Here is a 26,549-nt window from a genome sequence, read left to right on the forward strand (position 1 = left end):
GGAAAGTTGGGACATAACCCTCAAATGAAGACTGTACCGCCTAAGGGCCATATTCAGTTTGAGGTGAAAAGACCGCTTCGTTGAAAAAGTATCGCGGGTGACGTCGTTTCGGCAGGCGGAAACTTTTCGCCGTATTCAATTTCAAAGACTTTTCGCCTAGGCAGAAAGTCAATGCAATGGACCCGGTGGAAAATGAATAGCAGGCAGAAAAAAGTGCAGAATTGGGGTTTTGGGGTGCAACGTTGCGGGATCCCCCGTGCAGCCTTAAGACAGTCCCCGTAAGGTAAACTGTGTCAAAAAATTTTAAAAAAACACTTAACACCCAAAAAAAGTATTTTCATTTTGGGGGAGAAAATCCAAAGTTGGGGGACAAAGTTAAAAACTAGCGAAATAGACTCCAGGGTTGTCCCCGAGTATGCCCCAGGTGTTTTTTTTATTGCAGGCGCTTGCGGAAGGTGGATTTTTAATGATTTTTTAAACTTCACTTTAGCAACTTTTGCTACCCCCCATTTTCAGGTACCCCAAATTTGCTGGGACTAGTTATTTCCTACCTTCAGCAGGCCTATTCAGGGGGTATCCATGTCACTGCATGTTTTGGCGGGTGTCAGGCTGATTTCCCCAAATCTGACAGGAGTTTTCGCCAGTTTCAGTTTCGCAGGGTGCCGTTTTCGCCTCCTTTGAAATTGAATAGGGCGAAATGCGGGCACGAGGAAAGTGTTTTCTCCAAAAATACACGATGTAGGCATAAAGTCCGGCAGGCGAAAAGTCCGGGACTTTTTGCCTCAAATTGAATACGGGCCTAAATCTGGACTGTTGGAAGGTATGGAATTTGGATGAAATTATTATTTTATTTGCACACCAGACAGGTAACAAATTACTTTTTTCTTTTTCTGCAAACAGTAAAGAGAATTAGATGTCATTCCAAGCCTATTATTGCACCTTGGCACCATAACATGATCCTGTATGCTTTAAGGTATTATCCTTTGCACCATATCTCCCTCAAGTGGCTCACACTGAAGCTGTCATTTCTGGTAGCAGTTATTCGATAAAAAAATGTTTTGTCGCAATTTCTTTGCACTATCTGCATTACTTTATGTTTAACCCATGCCAATTAATTTATATATTGCTTGGGTAGGTCCCACTCATTACGGCTGAGGTGGAGTTTAATAAGGAAATTAGATAATTATTATTGTTAAAGTTAATTTCCTTGAAATACTCCATAGCAGCCCTTTATTCCCACCTGTATGGTCTGATTATGTTTTAGGACAGCTTAGGAAAAGTCTCACCCAGGGAAGAAACAGTCATCCTATATACCTTGTCTCCTTTAATGTTCCCAGCTCTGCTCTCTAGGGCGCTAACCCATTCATTATAGCTGCCCTGTATAATTAAAAGGGAATTAAATTAAGTATAATAATTCTCTAATTTATGGCTTATGCAAGTGTTGGTAGGGTGATTGTTTTTCAGAAGACCAGCATAATGATAATCACCATAATAGAGCAGTCTTTTAATGTCTGGAGATGCTGAATTACTTCAAGCTGTGCATTTTTGCACAGTACATCTTTGTAAATCAATATGCATGCTATCATTTATACTCCTTTATTACTTGTTGTTATTGTAGAAATTCATGTTTTGTTTTTTTCCATAGTTGATGGTCAGAAGTGTGCGGACAAAGTGGAAGGAACTGTTAGAAGTCCTGTAGATGGAAAGCAAGATCAGGGAGACTTCCTTCCCATAGAGATGTTATCTTGTGTTCATGTCATTCGCTACCATAATCACTTAATGAGACTGAAGAATATGCTCACACTGACAGGTATATTAATTTCCTCGTTTTGAAACCCAAAATAATAACACTTGATAAGTAAACCATTAAGGGCCTGTTACGGAGTTGGACTGAAGTCAATTTTTGTTAGCGTAAAATATGCTTTTCCATACTATACATATACACAATAAGTGTGTGTGTGTGTGTGTGCTACCATTCTTGTGCAGATTCGGATGCATCTTACGCTTTTAGCTCCTTCCACTTTGAGAAACGGGTTGGTGAGGGTAGGGGCTGTCAAGCGTAGACAGCACATTAAATATGTGTTCACATAATACAGATATAAACAGAAGTGGATGCAGCCACAGATATGTCTCCTAACAGGTAGGTGCTTTACCCCTAGGGCAGTGATGTACAGATATTCAGGGGCACAGAGAGTGGGGACGGGATCAGGTACTGAGGTGGCGTGACCAAATCTGGGATGGTTATGCCCTCTCCCACAAAAAACCCACTGAAAAAAATACTATGTCAATGAACTGCATTTACCAATATAGTTAACTGTACTTAGAACCCAAGTGGGCTTATAGCTACTAACCAATCAGAGATGCTTTCTCATAGTGGACCCTGGTTTCTAGTGCATACCGGTTTTTAGTTATAAAAGAGTCAGCATGCGACAGTTGCAGAGGGTTTGGTTCATGTAGTTCTACAAGCACCAGCGTACCCAAGCAGCCATATGGTTGCCAGTGCTTGTTGGGAGGGACTATCCATTGGGCTTGGGTGTTGGGAAGAGCTCCAGTACTTTCAGTAGGGGGCTGTTTTTTTCTAAGGGAAGGCGACACGTGTTTTGTGGGCTGGATTTTCCCCGGGGAAGTCATCCTGTGCTGAACATGCTGGATCTGTGTCACATTATGATGGGGCCCCAGATATTAAGTTTCCATGTTATAATGTATGACATATATGTATGTCTGAAAATGCAGCAGTCTATGAGCGGTGAGATCACTTTTAGGTTGGGAATCGGAAGTTCTATTATTTTTAACTCGCTTTAATCAGACACATTTGACATGTCACGTTTATTTTTAATTTGACATCACGTTTTTGGTGCAAATGTGTTACAACTCAGCATTGGGCCTTCAATTCTCATTAGTCCCACATAGACATTCACTACCTGAAGTTAAATTGTGTTGTAAAGTGGAATATTTAAAGTTCTTGTATGTATTTAGAGAATTAAGACAACTGTATCTTGTTTATAGATTTCTCTGAAAGAGATGATGGCAAAGTTTCTGCCGGTGACACATTGTACACATCTGTTTTGGATAATGGGATTACAGTGCGTTATGTAGCGATGCACCTGTTCCTGAAGAAGTATCTTTATTCCTATTCCATATGTTGTGTGAATGACTTTCCTCCAGAACTTCTCCTGGGACTGCAGCAGGAATCAAAAGGACTTAACATTGAACCTAAGGTACATTAAATTGTATGTGAACATCTGATTTATGTGTTCTATATTGCAGATCAGACCTTTATAAACATACTAACAAATGGAAGCTGGCTGCTCTCATGTACCTTTTCCTCTTCAAGGCCACCGAGAAGTACTACATAGATGTAATGAAATGTCAATTCAGTTATCAGACAATATTATACAGGTTTTGGCCATTTTCTTTATAAATATTATTTTTATTCTGTTTTCCTACATTAAAAAATGTTAATTTTCAGATTTCTGTCTTTTTACCCATAATGTGCACAGACATTAATTCATATACTCAATTTCCCCTACGGTGCATTCTATCAAAGTAAACAACATATTTACATCCTCTCTGCTAAAATGTTGTAAATTTAGACTGTTACTAAGTGTGAAAGCAAATTTCTCGGGGGAACCATAGTTTGTTACATTAATAAACTATGTAATACTTTGTTGAAAATATACAGAAAGCACCTTATATATTATATTGTAGCTCCTGTGTGAAATCTAAGTGGTGGAATGATTTGACTAAAATAGATATGTGCTTTATCAAGTTCCATATTTTCCATCTCTATATAAATTAAATTGTGATACTGTATGTAAAATAGAATTTGTTTAAAAATAACCGATAGCAACTATGGTTTCTGATGGTTCAAGAAAATGTAATTTCTCTCCTAATAAATCAGTGTTTTTTAATTATTATCATGTTTACATAAATCTGGGAATTTATTTTCCTAGAGAAAATGTTGTTACCTTAGCAACTAGCAAGTAATTAAGCTTTTTTTCTACTTGCTGTGTGCTCTGGAAACATCATTTTGTGTTTAAAGCAATTAAGTGACATGTGAATGCTAACTAAAATATACACACTGTCTTCTGCTCTGAGAGATACAATTTCCTAAATGCCAGCAATGACCTTACCATCTGTTTCCATAAATGGGGGTGCCAGCTGAATCAGTAGGAAGCCTCTACATTTATAGGCTTACAAATCTGACTTTCTTTATGCAGTACATAAAACTAATCTGGTAAAATACAAAGCTTTCCTCTCCTGTTATACTGCTTCATATTCTCAATGAATATATGTTGTTAGTGTTGAATTACACATAGGGTTATATGAAATGACCTGAATCTTGGCTTTGTTTTAAAGCAAGTCTCCCACCTTGGCACTAGAACTGTTCCCGCATTGACCTCCTTAAACAGTTGGCTTAAATCGAAGGAGGAACGTGATCTGAATAATCAAAGCTGCTTTCACATTGTATTGTGCTGCTGGCATACTGTATTTGTGTTAAACTCACTCCTAGCAATAATACTGGCTTGCTGTTGTACATATACAGTGGGGCCTGATAATGTTGGATGCAATGTAGATGTCGCACACAGTTTAGCGATTTTTTTTATCGTATGCATGCTTCTCAATCGCACTGCGTTTGGGTTGATGGTGCACACAGAGTCGCAGTTGCGATTGAGAAGTCTGGTCTCAGAAATGTCTTGAAAACGTGTTGAGACATGCTCATTTTCTTATTGATGAAAATGATCCAATATCACATATCTGTGAGTGGCAAAAGTGTGTGAACCTTTGCTTTCAGTACTGATATGATTCCCTTGTGCAGCAATAACTGCTTCTAAACATTTCCAGTATTTGTTGATTAGTCCTGAACATCGGCTTGGAGGAACTTTACCCCATTCCTCCATACAAAACAGCTTCAACTCTGTTATGATGGCAAGTTTCCTCCCATGAACTGCTCACTTCAGGTCCTTCCACAACATTTCGATTAGATTAAGGTCAAGACTTTGACTTGGCCATTCCAAAACTTTAAATTTATTCTTCTTTAACCATTTCTAGGTCGAATAATTGTGTGCTATGGTTCGTCTTGCTGCATGACCCACGTTCTCTTGAGATGCAGCTCATGGACAGATGTCCTCACATTTTCCTTTAGAATATTCTGGTATAATTCAGAAATCATTGTCCCATCAATGATGGCAAGTCGTCCTGGGCCAGATGCAGCAACACAGGCCCAAACCATGATATCACCACCACCACCACTGTGATTCACAAATGGTATGAGGTTTTTATTCTGGAATGCAGTGTTCTCCTTTCTCCAAACATAACGCTTCTCATATAAACCAAAAAGCTCTATTTTGGACTCCTCTGTCCACAAAAACATTGTTCCAATAGTCTTCTGGCTTGTCCAAGTGATCTTTAGCAAACAGCAGACAGGCAGTGGCTTTATCCTTGCAATCCTGCCATGCACACCATTGTTGTTCAGTGTCCTCCTGATGGTGGACTCATGAACATTAACATTAGATTACAGTATGTGAGAAAGGCCTTCAGTTGCTTAGATGTTACCTTGGGTTCCTTTGTGACCTTGAGAACTATAAGACGCCTTGCTCTTGGCGTGATTTTTGTTGGTCGGCCACTTTTGGGGAGGGTAATAATGGTCTGGAATTTCCTCCATTTGTATACAATCTGTCTGACTGTTGATTGGTGGAGTCCAAACTATTTAGAGATGGTTTTGTAACCTTTTACAGCCTGATGAGCATCAACAATTCTTCTTCTGAGGACTTTAGAAATGTCCTTTGTTCGTGGCATAATACACTTCCATAAACATGTTTTGTGAACATCAGACTTTGATAGATCCCTGTTCTTTTTAAGACAAGTTGTCCACTCAACCCTGATTGTCATCACATAGATTGCAAATAACTGACTCTAATTTCACCTTCAAAATATCTGCTCAGCCTAAAGGTTCACATACTTTTGCCACTCACAGCTATGTGATATTGGATCATTTTCCTCAAAGAAAAAATTAACATGTCTAATATTTTTGTCTCATTTGTTTGATTTGGTTCTCTTTATCTACTTTTATGACTTGTGTGAAAATCTGAGGTAGTTTTAGGCCAAATTTCAGCAGAAATATAGAAAATCCTGAAGGGTTCACAAACTTTCAAGCACCACTGTAATTTGAGGTTTCTCCACCCACTGCAGTTAAACTAGAGATGGGAGAGATTTGGCATGAATTTTGCAGCAGAACATGCTGTTCTGCAGAGATGTGAAATTCCCGACATACAGTTATTGGTCAAAATTTACTAAGCACTGGGTTCTAAACCCAGCGGTTTGATGGCGGTTTGACGGTAGGTTCTATTCTGTTCTAAACCCCGGGGGTTTGGTGGCAGTTTGGCGGCTGTTTTGCTATCTGCAGATTTACTAAGACAAAAACCGCACAAAACCGCTGCAAAACACATTTTAGAATAGCATAGAACAGGGCTGTCATTTAGAAACCGCTGCAAACCACCACCAAACCGCCGGGGTTTAGAACAGAATAGAACCCGCCGTCAAACCACCACCAAACCGCCGGGGTTTAGAACCAGCCACTTAGTAAATTTTGCCCTTCCACTTCTGCTTCCATGGAATGCCATCCTGGGATTTTTCATCTATAAATAGAGCTGTGACAACAGACAATTCATTATTCTTGGTGCTGTGGTTGGGGTAGTATTGAAAACACTAAAATTATGCCATCAAATGCAGAAAGTGTGTAATATGTTGCACGGTGGTGGTGGTGGTTAGCATTGCTGCCTCAATGCAATGTGGGCCTGATTCAGACTCGCTCGCGAGTGCTGAGCGCTCGCAAGCGGGTCGATGGTGCCCTAGTGTGCATGCGCAAGACCCGAATAACGACGGGGTAGCTGTCGTTATGGGTCTCGCACCAAAGGGGGCGTGCTGTCGATGGTGAGTGGCAGCATGCCCCCTTTGGTGGGCGTGCCGGGGGCGTGGTGGCCAGACGGAGGCGTTCCCATGGGAACGCCTACCGTCTGGGTCCGGCCCCACTGACATCACTGGTGATGTCAGTGGGAGTGATTTTGGCTCTGATAGAGCCAAAATCACTCCAGGGCTTGCGGTCACCGAGACCCTACCGCAGGGTCTCGTCGCAAGCCACAGCTACGCGAGCTTCCAAAAGGCCGCTTTGGAAAAAAAAAAACACGCCCTGATTCAGAGCGGGCGCTCATTCTGAGCGTCCGGCCCTGAATCAGGCCCTGAGGGCACTATTTCCATTTCCGACCATGTACCAATCTTTGTGGAGTTTGTATGTTCCCATCATGTTTGCATTCAGTTTCCTCCAAGTACTCTGGTTTTCTCACACACTACAAAAACGCGCTGATAGGTTATTTGACTTCTGACAAAAAAAAAAATCTCTGAAAAAAAATTGTGAATTAGTAGCCTATAATGTACTATAGGGTAACACCATCTAGAAATGCTTCGCATTCCAGAGCTTTGTAAATTCGCCAGCACAGCAGCCCCCGTGGAAACGTATGGGTGCTGCATTTGCAGATGAAAATTAAGGGATCATGGCAGATATCGGAAATATCTGCTGCGATCTGGGAGATACTTAATATTTGTAGGTCCCCCCCCCCGAATAAATGATGATAAATTAGGCCCCTAAGCCTTATGTTTCTGAGGGAAAGTAATTCCTTTTGGTTGTGTGACTTATTTGCTTTACATACTGTAACATCACTGTATATTGTTTATTTTCTGTTCCTGTAACATTGCACAATATTGGAAGCATACATTCCAGTGCTTGTGCGTCCAATGTCACCAACACGTGTGCAAGTTCAATGCATCACTAGGCTGCACGGTTTGTTCATTCATTGCCCCCCTATCTATGCTAGCTGCAGCTACACCTGCTCTCAGAATGGTTGCTAAATCATTTTGTTCCCCTTGAGTCCAGGGTATTTAAGCTATGCATCTATTAGATATCTTCACATTGCTAAACATCAAGGATCAGCATTGCACAGCTGAGACTGCACTGCTAATATATAGTCAACTTTACATTTAATGTTCTGTGAATTCTTATTAAACAGTACTGTCATTTCACAGAACATTGACGTTGAGGGTCCAGTCAGGATGTTGACATTCAGGATGATGACCTGTTTAGATTGTCTACAGTCAAAATGTTGATGCATTCAGTTAGGGTTTGGGGTAGTTTTAAGTTAAAATAGCAGTGTCGACATCCCATTGTCCAAAGACGCAGCGGTGATGCAAACAGCGTACAATTCAGTCCCATAGATCATGTCTATCCTGTCCCTCTTTATCTATTTTGATACTTTTGGATATATTGATGGATCCTTTTAATGATGGCTCGCAGTGCAGTTTAAGCTTTGTACAGTAGATATTTGTTTTATTTAACCTTTTTTGTGTAATTATTTCATTTGTGTCTATGATGCATGATTGTACCTTATACCAGTGACATGCGGTGAGGTCAATGACTGGGGAGGCACACATTGAGATAGGTCTGAATGCACCCCCTACTCACTGTAACTCTCCCCTCACTACACTAAGCTTCAGTGTCTATTGATTCTCCTACCTGCATCTCTAAACACTGTAGTGCATTTCCTGGTCACATGACACATCAATTTAAAGCTCAAAGGCACAACCCCTTACTTGAGTCATGCCTCTATTAGCTCTCTTTCTGTGCAGCTTACTGCCCATAGTGTGGCCTCAGCCCCAGCTCTGCAAGCAGTGTCTGACTATATAGAAGCAAGACTGAGCTGTTGCTGCCTCATCTCTATTCTCCCAGTCCCAGGGAGCTCCACAAAGCTGATGAGTGCTAACTATAAAAATGATTACAATAAACAAAGAAGATGTTTATAAGTTATAAACATCGTCTTTGTATTATTCAAATAATTTTTATATAAAATCTCAAGAGTATGATAAGGGAGGCTCTGCCTCCCCTGTCTAGCATTATTATTATTACATTTTATTTATAGGGCGCCACAAGTGGTCCGCAGCGCTGTACATACAGTAAAGGGTACACAGAACATTACATTACAATACAGTAACCAACTTATAAACAGAGCACAAGTAACAATTAGCAACACAATTCTCCATACACAATACAGCTGGGAAGGTGAAGGCTGTCATAGAAGTGCTAGAGAAGAAGGCTGTGAGACAGTGGGGAGGAGGACCCTGCTCCTAGGAGCTTACAATCTAGGGGAAAGGGGAGACAGACAGATGACATGAGGCATGAGTATGTTGAGGGGGACCTGAGTGCAGGAAGTAAGCAAGGTAGAGATGGCTGAGGCGGGAGGGACAGAGACCTGGTAACATGGTTATGTGGTGGAAGGGTATGCTTTGGTGAAGAGGTGGGTTTTCAGTGCACGTTTGAAGCTCTGCAGGGTCGGGGAGAGCCTGATAGAGCGAGGGAGCTCATTCCAGTGAAGGGGGGCTGCACGAGCAAAATCTTGGATACGTGCATGAGATGAAGTAACCAGGGTGGAGGAGAGGTAACAGTCATTGGCAGACTGAAGTGAGCGGGAGGGAGTATGTAAGGAAATAAGGTTTGAGATGTAGCATGACTGCACGTCCCTGCCTTATACATACAGTGCATCCGGAAAGTATTCACAATGCTTCACACATTTTGTTATGTTACAGCCTTATTCCAAAATGGAATAAATTCGTTTTTGTCCTCAAAATTCTACACACAATACCCCATAATGACAACGAGTAAAAAGTTTTGAGATTTTTGAAAATTTAATTAAGAAAAAACAACTAAGAAATCACACGTTATTAAGTATTTACTTATTCCTTTACATAAGTATTCACTTATACCTTTGCTCATAACTTTGTTGGTACACCGTTGGCAGTTTTTTTGCGATTTTTGCAAATTTAATTAAAAAAAATAAAAAATCACACGTTCATAAGTATTCACAACCCTTACTCAATACTATGTTGATGCACCTTTGGCAGCAATTACAGCCTTAAGTCTTTTTGAATATGATGCCACAAGCTTGGCACACCTATCTTTGGGCAGTTTCGCCCATTCCTCTTTGCAGCGCCTCTCAAGCTCCATCAGGTTGGATGGGAAGCGTCGGTGCACAGCCATTTTCAGATTTCTCCAGAGATGTTCAATCGGATTCAAGTCTGGGCTTTGGCTGGGCCACTCAAGGACATTCACAGAGTTGTCCTGAAGCCACTCTTTTGATATCTTGGCTGTGTGCTTAGGGTCGTTGTCCTGCTGAAAGATGAACTGTCGTCCAATTCTGAGGTCAAGACCGCTCTGGAGCAGGTTTTCATCCAGGACATCTCTGTACATTGCTACATTCATCTTTTCCTCTATCCTAACTAGTCTCCCAGTTCCTGCCACTGAAAAACATCCCTACAGCATGATGCTGCCACTATCATGCTTTCCTGAGGATGGTATTGGCCTGGTGATGAGCGGTACCTGGTTTCCTCCAAACATAATGCCTGGCATTCACGCCAAAGAGTTCAATCTTTATCTCATCAGACCAAAGAGTCCTTCAGGTGCATTTTGGCAAACTCCAGGTGGGCTGCCATGTGCTTTTTACTAAGGAGAGGCTTCCGTCTGGCCACTCTAATATACAGGCCTGATTGGTGGATTGCTGCAGAGATGGTTGTCCTTCTGGAAGGTTGTCCTCTCTCCAGAGAGAAATGCTGTAGCTCTGACTGAGTGACCATCGGGTTCTTGGTCACCTCCCTGACTAGGGCCCTTCTCCCCCGATCACTCAGGAAGAGTCCTGGTGGTTCTGAACGGATTTACGGATTCCATTTACGGATGATGGAGGCCACTGTGCTCATTGGTACCTTCAAAGCAGCAGATATTTTTCTGTACCCTTCCCCAGATTTGTGCCTCGAGACAATCCTGTCTCGGAGGTCTACAGACAATTCCTTGGACTTCATGCTTGGTTTGTGCTCTGACATGCACTGTCAAGTGTGGGACCTTATATAGACAGGTGTATGGCTTTCAAAATCATGTCCAATCAATTGAATTTACCACAGGTGGACTCCAATTAAGCTGTAGGAACATCTCAAGGATGACCAGTGGAAACTGGATGCACCTGAGCTCAATTTTGAGCTTCATGGCAAAGGCCGTGAATACTTATGTACATGTGATTTCTTAGTGTTTTGTTTTTTTTTTATTAAATTTGCATAAATCTCAAAAAAACTTTTTACACATTGTCATTATGGGGTATTGTGTGTAGAATTTTGAGGACAAACATTAATTTATTCCATTTTGGAATAAGGCTGTAACATAACAAAATGTGGAAAAGCTGGAGCGCTGTGAATACTTTCTGGATGCACTGTATACTGTATATAGCATACAGCTGAAACACAAAAAACATTTGTTTATACTAACTGGACACAAGGGCCAAAAACTTACAACAATGTACCATGCCATGGGCTGGATTAAGAGTTGGAAAATAATCGGTTGTATAGTACATGCATCCAAAGGCCCCCATGCATCTGCGATGGATTTTGGCAACTCCCTGATCGCCGGGGTTGGGGCACGGTGAAATACAACATGTTGGATTTCCGTGTTTCGCCGATCCTGGCCATAATATGATTGTGATCAGCAAATCTGGGATTTTTAACATGAAGAATTTCACTGATTCCCTGGCGAATCACTGTTCACCGATGGCCACCGATTAGTGTTTCCGACAGGCTGAATGGCGTTTCAGGTGGAATCGGGGAAACAGCCGTCTGATGTATGGGGCCCTTTAGTCACAATGCAATGTGACAAAACCGCTTCATAAGACTGCACTAATTAATTTGCCATGTGACACTTGTATGTCTGTGTGGACTGAGGGCCTGATTCCGAGCCGGACGCTATTTGCGCTCGCTCGTTCAGAAAAAGGGGCCGGCTATTTAAATTGAGCGCTCGCTCTTTGCGGTTTGTTGACGCCTCTATGTCTGAGCGAGCGAACGAAACATGCGCTCGCTATTTTGAAAAGACGCCCCCTGGCCGCTCGCATCATTCGTCATCTCCGCTATTTATTAGATTAATCGAGTACACCGAAAGGCGTCTGAACTGCTCGTAGTGCTTATGGTTGAATTTTCCTACCGCAATCATGCGAACGGTTCAGGCTAAGAGACAACCAAGTGACGTGGCCGATGACGCTGCTTTGTTAATTATGCACACCCTTAAAACACCCGTTTTGACCGTTTGGCACGCCTGCGTTCTGATCTCCACTCCCCGTTTTCAAGCACCTTCCCCTGTTACCACCCACAAACGCCTCATCCTGTCACTCAAATTAGCAGGCACTTGCAATTTTGCGAACATACGTTTTCCGACCGCACTGACTGGTTAGCGCATGCGCATTACGACCCATACGCATGCGCAGATGTGCGAACATCGCTCGGAGTAAACGAGCGGCCGCTTACGAGCGGCTCTGAATCAGGCCCAGAGGGCCTAATTCAGCAAGGAACGCACGGATGCAGACTCTCGCATCCGGCCGCTGCGGGAATATGCTAATGAATGCATATGCACGGCAATTGCAGCAGAATAAGCAGACGCACCAGCACTACATAATACCACCCACTTCTCTTTACTTGCATCCTCAATACCTGGCAAGACAGCGGAAACATCGGTAACATCGAGAACCATCGAACACATAAACACAATAGTGGTTGACCTGACCCTCCTGCAGACATAGCGAGACTTCCTGTGTGCAACTAGACCTCAGGCTGTGTCTGTCGCCGCAAGGGCTTAATTATGCACGTCCTGAAACGCTGTCCAAATGCACAGGCACACCTGCATTTGCCCAACCACCCCCCGTCACTACCCACAAACGGCACTTCCTGTCAATCACTGTGCTCTGGCTCTGCGTAGCCTCACAATAGCTAGTACACACACTGCAATGCATGCACAGAGCAAAAACATTGCCCGATTGCGTGCGTCTGCATCCGTGCGTTCCTTGCTGAATCAGGCACTAAGTCTGATCTGTATAAGAGTGATGTGCTACAATGCAGCGGCTGTGGCTTTTTCCCATGACAAGTTCTGTTGTGCTTGGTATACAGATTTGCACACAGCTTGTGCTCAAACATGGATATCCTTAAAACCTGGACTGTTTATGTGTCTTGAGGAGAAGTACTACCTTAGATCTTGCATGCGATATTGCATTGTAAGTCAGAATATACTGTCACACACAGGGTAACCAATGTAAGGAGGACAGTGTCAAAATATATTGCTCTTAGTGACTTTGGTGTAAACTTTAATGATTGCTTCATTATAAATTAGCTAAATATGTAAACACATTCTCTACATCTCACTGAACAACTGATTATAGAATATGCATAGTTTGTAGATCATATTCCAGTGTTACAATCTAGATTGTATAATATAGTATCAGATTTCATCCAAATGAACATTAAACACAGTTGACATTTCAAAGCAGTATTATATTAAAACGTTGCATAGACCTATTTGTTCGTTTTTCTTTTTCATACATTATCATTCTGTTTTCCTCAGATCATCAACTGCAGTTAGCTGACAGGTGCAGGCATAATCATGTATTACCGAGACTGTTGCAGATAGCTAACAAGCATACAGTCTTTTGATTATTTTGTTTCATTACACAAACAAAGCTTTGTTGCTTTTAAACATGTCACAATGAATTCAGTCAAACTTCCACTGTAATGTAATGTCTAAACATGTTTTATAGAAAGATGAAAGTGTCATTATGCAAGCGTTCTTTATTATAAGTAGATAGGGCAGATTCTCATTCTAAATTCATAAGGGCCTTTATTGAAAATCTAGCAAACAAATATGTTGATTTTATGAAATAATTAAGCTTTTGTAAATATAAAGTGCGTTCTGTGCTGTGCTGTTTTCTGAGTTATTGATTTCATTTTTCCTTCATTTGTAAATAGAAATGTGATGATAGGGATTTAATTCTGAAAACAAACAACAAAGTTTGTTATATCTCAATTGGACAAGTTCCTGCATAGAATTCCAAGCCGCAAATGATATCCTGTATTAATTGTTTTCTGCGGAAAGCCAGGATTGACATAACGTTTTGTATTTGGCATCAAACCTTTTCCTATTATGCTGTACTGAAAATGTGGAATGATTAAAAAGCTGTGTCACAGTTCTAGATCCACACAGAACTTTGTACTGGCTCCTTATTGGGGCCAAAGTGATTTGTAGAGTTTTCTGGGACAAAATATATTGAATATATACTATTTTTATTATAAAAAAAAATATTTATGTAGAAATTTTCAAATGTTGATAAAAGGCAAAGGTGATTGTCACAGTTGAAATAGTATGCCCCAGAGGTACTGAATGTATGGATCAGACATGGGTTTCCATAGGACAAGGCAAAACGGTATAAAAGTATGTATTCAGGACAGCCCTCCAGTTACCTTCCTCTTCATAAGCCATAGTAATGGCACGCATACCACCGATTGGTGCCAGCATTCCAGTACTCTACATTGTGCAGCAGAGCTTCAGTACAATTGAAAGATATGAAATCATGTTGTAGGCTCTAATTCAGAGAGCTGCATGTACTGTAGTTGTATTGATTCTCCCTTGGTCATTCCTTATGTATTGATTTACCAACAGATTATGTTTGATCCCCCTTTAATAGTCACACTGTGTTCATTTTAGTTTCTTATACCCCTTTCAGACATATGCCCTCTAAAATACATGGCTCCAACCTGGGTTTTTTAACACGTAACCCCTTTAACACTACACCGCAGACCCATGATTTTCTCGGGTCAACTGCTTTAACACATAAGCCGTGTCTGCCCTGGCATTAAGAGTGATTTACAGAATTTTTCTTGGCTCACAAAAATGAAGTCATGTAAACTGGGTGGTGTCTCGTGTTCTTGGGGAAGGATGGAGACTGCACTGCTGTAATTGTGGGTGTGTAGCCCAGAGATCCTTGTTTTCAATGTTTGTTTGCTGTTTTACACAGCAAATGATTTTAATGCAGCTGCTCACACCAGTAGCTTCCGCACCTCCTCATCTTTCCAATGCACCATTTTCCGAGCTCTGTCATCTGCCGCTGATGAGGTAATCTGTAGCAGCACCTGGCAGCCAATCAGCTCCTTCTTGGCACGAACCAGGTCTAAAAACCTGGGCCCGCGCAATTCAGACATAAGCCGGGGCACTGATCTAGGTTACAAGTCCCGGGAAATAACCCTGGTCGATTGCAGGATCATGGATCAGGGACTATCAACCCAGGTCTGATTCTTTCAAACATAAGCAATGATTTGCCATGAGGTTTGACAATTTATTGCTTAATACATTACCTGTTTTTCAGGCTTTCCATTTTTACAAAACAAGCTGCAGTAAATTTGTCCTATAGTGCGTGAGTTAGAAATGTGGGATATAGTCTAAATAAGGATGGTGGCATAATGCAGTGTTTTAGTGGACCCTCCAAAAATCTATTCTGTACTTAGATTGCTATGTGCAAGTGCATGGGCATAGTTACAGTGGGGGCAGGGGATGCATTGCTATGAGGCCTACAGGGGTATTCAATATGGGTGCGATAACATTGTTTTTGTGTTAATATCGGAGGTATGTCATTATCGCAGGCTTTAGTTTTACACCGTATTCAATTTCAAAGACTTATCGCAGTTTTGAAAAGTCTTTGATAAAAAACGGGGATAAGTTTTCACCATTGAATAGGTGTCGAAAAAAAGTGCAGAATTGGGGTTTAGGGGTGCACGCTTAAAAAAAATAGCCTGCACCCCTGGGACTGACATTTAAAAAAGAACTGTGTCAAAAAAAGTTTAAAAAAATAATAGGGACACCCCAAAAAATTAATAAAAAAATTGGGGTGAAAAAAAAAATGGGAAAAAATTGTTGAACAATAGTGAAATAGGTTCAGGGCTATTCTGCATGTATGCGGCAGGTGTTTTCTAGAATAGAATTATAGCGGCAGGTGCACAAATGCAGAATTTTTCAAAACTTACTTTAGGGACATAAAAATTTGCTAGTACCCATTTTCATGTACCCCAAATTTGATGGGACCACTTAAAAATATGAAAAAAATAACCTAAGTGCTCTTCTGCATCACTTCTTCAATGTCGGAAAAAAAACACCTGCTGCGGCTATTTAAATCCCCGACTTTCAATTAAAGGCTAAAACGGGGGTACCCATAGTGTTCCCCAATGTTTTTACAACTTTAGGGGGGTCTTACAATTTTTTTAAGGAAAAGTTTGTAACTTTACGCAAATCCAACTTCGGAGTTTCCCGTTTTCATTAATTTTATATTGAATACGGGTATAAGCTGGCGCGCGCCCGATACTTTAACGCAGGTAAAAACTCCGATATGAAACGTTAACTTCGACAGTGAAGTTAACGTTTCATATTGAATACCCCTCTTAGAAGCTTAGGGGGCCCTGGACCCAGGTCATGCTGTATAGTTGTCTTTCAAATTCCCGAAATTGCCTGCTAAGCAATTGGGTCTGGCCTGTTGCCGACCTGAAAAGGGGGACTCATCACTGCTCATATAGGTGGCGGCTTATGTCTCTCTCTTTCAGTAAAGCTCCACACTGTGGCACAGTCACAGCAGAGTTCATTAGTAAGCCCGGCAGTGTCAGCAAGTAGGCTTCTTCTTAATTACAGCTTTGTGAAGTGAGCTGTGGGACAGGGATTGTGCTCCAAGATTTCTGGATATCACATGCCGGACTCTGGGCCTCGTTACTAGGTCTTGCAGGGTCAGTTGCTGCCCGCAATTGCCCCCCACTTACCTGTTAATCACAGTGAGCTGGAACAACACTGGAGACTTGCAATCATAGCGAGCAGTAATCCTAGAAGTAAACAGAAACCTGGAGTCAGCACTGGATGGTTTACAATATACAGGGCACCCTGGCTACTGATTAGCCTGGCTGATCATGTAACTGGGACCTGGATGTTTCAGATTGGCTGCCCAAGTGACGTCATATCAAGATGGTGGCACCCATGAACCAGGGCCGTGGGAACCGTGACAGAGGAGGCACTACAATGTTGCATAATATGAACTGGGGGCACTGTGTGGTAGGGCATTAGTATGGAGCATAAAATGAACTAGGACACTACTTGGGACATAAAGTGAACTAGGACACAGATGATTACTAATGCACATATCCTTTTTTTACGCCATACGAAGTGTGATGCCTGGCGCAATTAGACACTCTGCCCCATGTAGCGATTCCTGTGCTGAATTTTGTGTCTTAATTTGCTTGATTCAGAGACTTAAGCTGGGTACACACGGAAAGATTTTCTGTCCAACTATCCAACTGGTTGATTGGTTGGAATGAAACTCTGGTAAGGTATGAAAGCAAATGACAATCAGCAATTTGCTCCCTAACGCCGGAAAATGGACAAAAACTGTTGTTTGAACAAATTGTTTAGATCAAACATTTAACAAACTTGTCTGACGACCATTTTCATCTGTTTTCTGGCATTTAGGAGCAAATTACTGATCATCAGTTACTCCCATATGTTACCAGATTTTCATTCCAACCAATAACTAGTTGGATGGTTGGACATAAAATCTTTACGTGTGTACCCAGCCATACACTGATGCTGTGGTAGCATGCACATTTGTACACAGCAGCTGTGCAAAAATATACAAATGTTGCTTCTGCAAGGATCTTTATTGAGATGCTCACCAGCGGCTTTGTAAATCCAAGCTTCTGCGTACAAAGATGCAGCTCAGATGCAGATCATTATTGGGCTTCTGAGTAACCCTATGGTTGTACAGAACTGGAACTGAGACGTGGGAGACATTTTTTCTGTGTATGGGATTGCAGTCGCAGACTGAGAAACACCCCACAAATAGTAGCCACATGCCTGCATTTGAGTCATTACCTCCTGTTGCGGTGCACAAACGGTCTCTTCCTGTTAATAACTTTGCAAAGAAATCCGCACTGCGAGCAACAACAAAATGAAACTTGACGCATGCGCAGTGTGGCTCAGACGCATGCGCAGATTATCAATAATCACTCAAACTGCGTCCATCTCTGAATCAGGCCCTTAGTAAACTGTTTTCTGCTAAGTACACTATTAGTGAATTAAGATACAGAATTCAGGAAAAAGGACGTAATCTGGGTAAAAAAAGCCCAAAGATAGAGCCTATAATGTAATATAATGTAATATAATGTAGGACCTCTGCTTTTGCCTTTTTACCCAGATTACGTACTTTTTCCTGAAATTTGCTAATCTTGTACTTAGCAGCAAATAGTGTACTAAGGGCCTGATTCAGAGATGGACACAGACGCAGCCGTGCGAGCAGAACACCAGCGCCAGAATCCTGACATCAGTTGATATGCCGACACCGGAATTTCGACAGCCGGCATCCCAGGTTACCTTTACGTCACGGGGGAGAGGGCTAGGTTTAGCCACCACCGTAGAGGTTAGGCAGTGGAGGGGGGGTTGAGTTAGGCTGAGGACAGGAGGGGATAGGATTAGGCATTAAGAGGGGAGGGTTAGGTTTAGGCACTAAGGGAGGAGGGTTAGGTTTAGGGTGCAAGGGGGGAGGGTTATAACACTTATGGAGCCCCTGAAGTGATTCTAAGAATTGGGATGTCTGTGTTTTGACGGCCGGCTTCCCGACTGCCGGCCTGCCATACCCAACCTCCTATTACAGGTGCAGATTTTCCATCTGATTATGGCCTCCAATGTGAACGATTGAGCATCTGTGTATGCAAACACTTCAGCGTCACTCCCATAACACACCCATAAGATGGACCATCTCTGTGCGTTTGAATAAACACATCCCAGTCACTGCCCAAAAAAATTCTGATAGCATGCATCTCAAAAGCAACAGCACCTTTGTGCTTATAAATATTTTAAGAAATAACAATCTGACAAGTCGCAAAGTCAGTGGTTTGGTGCGATTTGGGGATAGGTGTATACTGTATGGACACATCTGTATATCCATTTAGCTTCTATTTGCAAGAGTGCTTTTTTATGTCTCCCTTATGTTTAGAAGTAGTAAGTTTGTCAGTGCCTAGAGTGTTTTCGATGGATGTATTGTTGTAATGTGTTGTACTGCATTTTGTGGGGGGAGGGGGTTGTAAGTAATTTATATGTTCTGCCAATCTTTAAGTTCTCCCTGTTTCTTACCACCTGCAGAGTTGTATTAAAGATTTGAAGTCATTTATTGTATGATAAATGACTACACCTTTTATATATATATATATAATATATATATAGCAAGTATACAGGAACCGGCACTCTGCTGGCAGCTGGCACCAACTGTAACTGGCTTGGGTGCCTTCCTCTACGGGAGCAAACTCCCATACACAAACCAATGGAAATGAACAGGCGGCACTCCAAGACTAGTAAACAAATGGGTGTATTTTCATATCGACGTTTCAGGGTATTTCACCCCTTCATCAGGTTATGATGAAGGGGTGCAATACCCCGAAACGTCAATTTGAAAATACACCCGTTTGTTTACCAGTCTTGGAGTGCCGCCTGTTCATTTCCATTGGTTTATATATATATATATATATATATATATATATATATATATTTTTTATTATTATTATTTTTTTTAATAGCATTTCAGTTCAAACTGATTTGCTGCAATATCTACATTTCTCTCTCTATCACAGCCATTGCTAAACATTTTTCATTACTCAGTAAATTAATCTATTATATCTCAATAAGTGTAGTATAGATTTTTACTAGCAGTAATATAGGGTCAGCGCAGGGGCGTAAGAATGCCTGGGGGGGCCCGTATACAGTGAGTCCCCTCCTCTGAGCAGCTCCCCCAGCATCTTACTGTGTCAGCAAGCAGGTCCCCCCTCCTCAGTGCCAACTTTCCAGTGATATATTCTGGAAGATTGTGCATGCGCAGAAGAGAACACAGGGTTTGGTACAGTGCCAGAATCTTTGCTTTCACTGCGCTCCATCTTCCCCAAGATGTCACTGGGAAGATGGCGTCATGGAGGAGGCAAGTCCTGCTTACCAGCACAAGATAAGTATACTATGGGTGCAGGGTGTGCAATGCCCTCCTGGATCCAGAAGTCAGTGTTCACCGCACACCCTGCACCCATTATAAATATGCCTATGGGTCAGCAGGCCTCAATTGGCCCTAATAGTTATCCCCATTTGTACATATTGCAGTAAAGAAAATTGGCAATATGTACAAATGGGAATAACTATTGGGGCCAATTGTGCAATCTGTGACATGCACAACTGCTTTCTCTCTGCACAAAGACTTGAATTTTGCAACAGCTCAGAGAAGGCAGAGGTCAGGTGTCAACCAATACTTTTAAGGTGGCCAAACCGTTCTCGTGCACTGTGCAAAAAAATTAATTAATAAATAAAAACCTGGCAGCTTGTCCAACTACCCTAAGGGCCTGATTCAGAGCCGGATGCTATTTGCGGACGGTCGTTCCAAAAAAAGGGGCCGGCTATTTAAATTGAGCGCTAGCTCTTTGCGGTTTGTTGACGCCTCTATGTCTGAGCAAGCGAACGAAAAATGCGCTCGCTATTTTGTAAAGACGCCCCTTTGCCGTTCGCATCACACGTCATCTCCGGTATTTATTTGATTAATCGGGTACATCGAAAGGCATCTGAACTGCTCGCAGTGCTTGTGGTAGGTTTATCCTACGGCTATCATTGCGAGCTGTTCAGGCGAAAAAAGACAACCAAGTGACGTGGTCGATGACGCTCCTTTACTAATTATGCACTCCCATTAAACGCCCTTTTTACCATTAGGCACGCCTGCGTTCGGATCTCCACACCCCCGTTTTCAAGCACCTTCCCCTGTTACCACCCACAAACGGTACATTCTGTCAATCAAATTAGCAGCCCCTCGCTATTTTGCGAGCACACGATTTCCAACCGCAATGACTGGTTTGCGCATGCGCATTACGACCCATACGCATGCGCAGTTGTGCGAACATCGCTCATAGCGAACGAGCGGCCGCTTACGAGCGGCTCTGAATCAGGCCCTAAATCCCTAACAAGCCCAGTCTATAGTAGGATAGGCTGGAATAGACAACAGCGTGGAAAACAATGAAAATTTGTCCCTGGCTGGCCAGCACAGTTCCATTGCCATTATTGGGGAAATATGAGTGTTACTAGTTAGCAGCCCGTCAAAATGACGGGACATTGTTTAGTCCGCGAAAAGTCCCGTTTGAGCGCTGAAAGGGGTCACTTTTCAGTCATTTCTGCTCAGCAGCTTGGGGGATTGAATTCCCTCCATAGAGGTGAGGAGCAGGGTTAGCCTTTTATATATATTATATATAAAAGATGCATCTTCTTTGTCATGTTTCTTACGGGAGTTTCCCCTGTGTGTCTAATGGCCCCTACACATTACAAAATATCTTTAACGATTTGGGCGATACCGACACATCGGAACGACAAATCGTTGAATATGTGTAGTGTGTATGCATTACATCGTGTAGTGCGTGCTCCTATGGGATCGTCCCGTAAGATCAGGCGATGCAGCTGACTGTTCCATGCAGTGATATGTTGGGGGGCTGGCATATCAGGCGGTCGGGCAACAGATTGCCCAGTGTGAATGGACCACCTAATACTGTATGTCAGCCCATAGGTGCTGGGATCATCGGCGACATCACTGGGTACACACATCGTTTAGTGTGTACCCAGCTTGAGGGTGCTGAAATAATGTTAGCACCACTGCCAGTATAGTGAAACATTAATTTATTTACATACAGGGTGTAGTACAGAAATCAGAGTAACAGGCAGCTGTAGAGAATCACAGAATCCACAGTAAGAGTAAAGTCCAGTATAATATTGCTTAGTGTAGATCAACTGTGTGGGAAACAGGGACAAAGCACTCGATAACCATAGGTATTTGGTAGGGGTGAGCGGGTTCGGATTTCTGAAATCCGAACCCCCCCGATCCGAGGCCGATCCGAGTCAGGCTCGACTTTTCCTGCCTGACTCGGATCTGAAATCGAGGCAAAACGTCATCATTCCGCCTTCCGGGTCTCGCGGGTTTTGGATTCTTTATAAGGTACCCGCGTCGGCGCCATTTTCTCACTCGGCTGTGGACAGTGAAGAGGGAGGGTGGGAGTTAGGGCTGGCTGGGCTGTGTAGTGTAGTGTAGTGTAGTGTTGTGCTGCGCTGCTGTTGTCCATAGGGGCTGTATCCACTCCTCCAAAGTCCATAGGGGCTGGCTGTGTTATGCTGTGCTGCTGTTGTCCATAGGGGCTGTGTCCACTCCTCCAAAGTCCATAGGGGATGGCTGGACTGTGTTGTGCAGTCAGTTGTCCATAGGGGCTGTGTCCACTCCAAAGTCCTGTGCAGTGTCCCAGTCCTAAAGGGGTGCTGTAGTGTTGTCCAGGGAGTGCTCTGTCCATCAGGGGTGCTCACCACAAGTGCAAAAAAAAAATATTTTTTCTGTGTTTGTGAATTGTGTGCGCAGTAGCCGCACGTGCATCAACAAAGTAGCGCCAAGCGTGCGCCTGTGTCATAAGTAAAGGGCCGGCTGGCTTGACCGTTAAAGGGTGCTGTAACCCCCAAAGTGCACTCCAAACAAAATAAAAAAATATTTTCTGTGTTTGTGAATTGTGTGCACTGTGGCTGCACGTGCATCAACAAAGGAGCAGCGCCAAGCGTGCGCCTGTGTCCCATAAGTAAAGGGCCGGCTGGCTTGTACGTTAAAGGGTGCTGTAACCCCCAAAGTGCACTCCAAACAAAATAAAAAAAATATTTGCTGTGTTTGTGAATTGTGTGCACTGTGGCTGCACGTGCATCAACAAAGGAGCAGCGCCAAGCGTGTGCCTGTGTCCCATAAGTAAAGGGCCGGCTGGCTTGTCCGTTAAAGGGTGCTGTAACCCCAAAGTGCACTCCAAACAAAATAAAAAAATATTTTCTGTGTTTGTGAATTGTGTGCACTGTGGCTGCACGTGCATCAACAAAGGAGCAGCGCCAAGCATGCGCCTGTGTCCCATAAGTAAAGGGCCAGCTGGCTTGTCCGTTAAAGGGTGCTGTAACCCCCAAAGTGCACTCCAAACAAAATAAAAAAAATATTTTCTGTGTTTGTGAATTGTGTGCACTGTGGCTGCACGTTCATCAACAAAGGAGCAGCGCCAAGCGTGCGCCTGTGTCCCATAAGTAAAGGGCCAGCTGGCTTGTCCATTAAAGGGTGCTGTAACCCCCAAAGTGCACTCCAAACAAAATAAAAAAATTATTTTCTGTGTTTGTGAATTGAGTGCACTGTGGCTGCACGTTCATCAACAAAGGAGCAGCGCCAAGCGTGCGCCTGTGTCCCATAAGTAAAGGGCCGGCTGGCTTGTCCGTTAAAGGGTACTGTAACCCCCAAAGGGCACTCCAAACAAAATAAAAAAAATATTTTCTGTATTTGTGAATTGTTTGCACTGTGGCTGCACGTGCATCAACAAAGGAGCAGCGCCAAGCGTGCGCCTGTGACCCATAAGTAAAGGGCCGGCTGGCTTGTCCGTTAAAGGGTACTGTAACCCCCAAAGGGCACTCCAAACAAAATTAAAAAAAATATTTTCTGTGTTTGTGAATTGTGTGCACTGTGGCTGCACGTGCATCAACAAAGGAGCAGTGCCAAGCGTGCGCCTGTGACCCATAAGTAAAGGGCCGGCTGGCTTGCCCGTTAAAGGGTGCTGTGACCCCCAAAGTGCGCTCCACAAAAAATAAAAAATTCTCCTTTTTTTTTTCTATCTTTGTGAATTGTGTGGGCTGTAGCTGCACCTGCATCCTCAAAGCAGCAGCGACAAGCGTGCGTCTGTCTGTTAAAGGGTGGTGTAACCCCCAAAGTGGGCTCCAACATAATTAAAACATTTTCTTCTGTGTTTGTGAATTGTCTGCACTGTACGTGCATCCTCACAGCAGCGCCAAGCGTGCGTCTGTCTGTTAAAGGGTGGTGTAACCCCCAAAGTGCACTCCACAAAGAATAAAAAATTCTTTTTTTTCTGTCTTTGTGAATTGCGTGCACTGTAGCTGGACGTGCATCAACAAAGGAGCAGCGCCATGCGTGCGCCTGTGTCCCATAAGTAAAGAGCCGGCTGACTCATTTCTTAAAGGGTGGTGTAACCCACAAAGTGCACTAGTCTCCAACAAAAATAAAAAAATATTTCTGTGTTTGTGTGCTCCTTAGGCGCACGTATATATCAATATAACATAAATGGAGGACCAAACTTTCTCCAATAAAAAGAAAATAGGGAAAGATCAAGAACCACTTCCTCCTAGTGCTGAAGCTGCTGCCACTAGTCATGACAGAGACGATAACATGCCATCAACGTCGTCTGCCAAGACCGATGCCCAATGTCATAGTAGAGGGCACATACAATCCCAAATGACAAAGTTCAGGAAAATGACCTTAACATTTTTTTTTAAATCATCTGAGGAGAAACGTATACTTGCCAATATGCCATTTACGACACGGAGTGGCAAGGAACGGCTAAGGTCTTTCCCTATGTTCATGACTAGTGGTTCAGCTTCACATGACGATGGAAGCCCTCCTCCCGCTAAAAAAAACAAACGAGTTAAGCTGGCAAAAGCACAGCGAAGAACTGTGTGTTCTAAGAAGATATCACAAATCCCCAAGGAGAGTCCAAGTGTGGTGGCGGTTGCGATGCTTGACCTTCCCAGCACTGGACGGGAAGAGGTGGCTCTTTCCACCATTTGCACGCCCCCTGCAAGTGCTGAAAGGAGCACCCACAGTCCACTTGCTGATATGCAAATTGAAGATGTCACTGTTGAAGTACAACAGGATGAGGATACTGGTGTAGCTGGCGCTGAGGAGGAAGTTGGCGAGGAGGATTCTGATGGTGATGTGGTTTGTTTAAATCAGGCTCCGGGGGAGACAGTTGTTGTCCGTGGGATGAAAATGCCCATCACGGTCATGCCTGGGCAGAAGACCAAACATTCCACCTCTTTGGTCTGGCAAATATATCTATCCAAATCCGGACAACAACTGTCTTGCCATATGTACCATATGTAAAGGTGAAATAAGTAGGGGTAGGGACGTTAACCACCTAGGAACATCCTCCCTTATACGGCACCTGCAGCGCGTTCATAAAAAGTTACTGTCAAGTTCAGAAACTTTGGCTAAGACCGTAAGCAGTCCAGGGACACCTAAATCCCGTTGTCCTGTTGTATCCAAGTGCCTTCAAACCACACCGGCAACTCCCTCCTCGTCAATTTCCTCCTTAGTCAGGATCGGAAGTAGTCCTGCAGGCCATGTCACTGGCATGACTGACTCTCCTATCCGGGATTCCTCTGGAGGATCCTGCATTGCTACGCCTACTGCTGCCACTGCTGCTGTTGCTGCTGCTGGGAGTCGTTCATCATCCCAGAGAGGAAGTAGGAACACCACTACTTTTACTAAACAATTGACCCTCCAACAGTCCTTAGCAAGGAGGATGAAGTACGACAGCAGTCATCCTGAAGCAAAACGTATAACTGAGGCCTTGACTGCTATGTTGGTGTTAGACGTGCGTCCGGTATCCGCCATTAGTACAGTGGGATTTAGACAATTGATGGAGGTAGTGTGTCCCCGGTTCCAAATCCCGTCTAGATTCCACTTCACTAGGCAGGCGATATCGAGACTGTACAGAAACGTCAGAAAAAGTGTCCTCAGTGTCCTGAAAAATGCGGTTGTACCCAATGTCCACTTAACCACGGACATGTGGACAAGTGTAACAGGGCAAACTAAGGACTATATGACTGTGACAGCCCACTGGGTAGATGTATCACCTTACACAGCAACAACAGCAGCGTCACCAGTAGCAGCATCTCAGAAACGCCAGCTCGTTCCAAGGCAGGCTACGCTGTGTATCACCGGTTTCAGTAAGAGGCACACTGCCGACAACCTCTTAGAGAAACTGAGGGAAATCATTGCCCAGTGGCTTACCCCACTTAGACTCTCCTGGGGATTTGTGATATCTGACAATGCCACCAATATTGTGCGGGCATTACATCTGGGCAAATTCCAGCACGCCCCATGTTTTTCTCACACAATAAACTTGGTGGTGCAGAATTTTCTGAAAAGCGACAGGGGCGTGCAGCAGGAGACGCTTTGGGTGGCCCAAAAAATTTCTGCCAAATTTGCCATTCAGCGACTGCGTGCCGAAGACTGGAGCATCAGCAAACACTCTTGAACCTGCCCCGCCATCACCTGAAGCAAGAGGTTGTGACGCGGTGGAACTCAACCCTCTATATGCTTCAGAGGATGGAGGAGCAGCAAAGGCCATTCAAGCCTATACATCCACCTATGACATAGGCAAAGGAGGGGGTATGCACCTGACTCAAGCGCAGTGGAGAATGATTTCCGTGTTGTGCAAGGTTCTCCAGCCCTTCGAACTTGCCACACGTGAAGTCAGTTCAGACACTGCCAGCTTGAGTCAGGTCATTCCCCTCATCAGGCTTTTGCAGAAGCAGCTGGAGAAAGTGAAGGAGGAGCTAAGACGGAGCGATTCCGCTCGGCATGTGGGACTTGTGGATGAAGCCCTTCATTCGCTTTGCCAGGATTCCAGGGTGGTCAATCTGTTGAAATCAGACCACTACATTTTGGCCACCGTGCTCGATCCTAGGTTTAAAGCCTATGTGGTGTCTCTCTTTCCGGCCGACACAAGCCTGCAGAGGTGCAAAGACCTGCTGG

At 43.4% G+C, this 26,549-nt stretch overlaps 1 protein-coding gene across 1 annotated transcript in view; it reads left to right on the forward strand.

The window, feature by feature from the left end:
• Positions 1 to 26,549, forward strand: part of CFAP54 (cilia and flagella associated protein 54) — a 399,494-nt gene that overhangs the window by 344,189 nt on the left and 28,756 nt on the right. The window contains exons 63-64 of the mRNA XM_088453676.1: positions 1,646 to 1,810; positions 3,007 to 3,218. Coding sequence (XP_088309802.1) covers positions 1,646 to 1,810; positions 3,007 to 3,218 — 377 coding nt within the window. The remainder of the gene's footprint in view (positions 1 to 1,645; positions 1,811 to 3,006; positions 3,219 to 26,549) is intronic.

This window comes from Taudactylus pleione, unplaced genomic scaffold, assembly GCF_031769625.1.
Source record: "Taudactylus pleione unplaced genomic scaffold, aTauple2 ptg000040l, whole genome shotgun sequence".
NCBI lineage: Eukaryota > Metazoa > Chordata > Amphibia > Anura > Myobatrachidae > Taudactylus > Taudactylus pleione.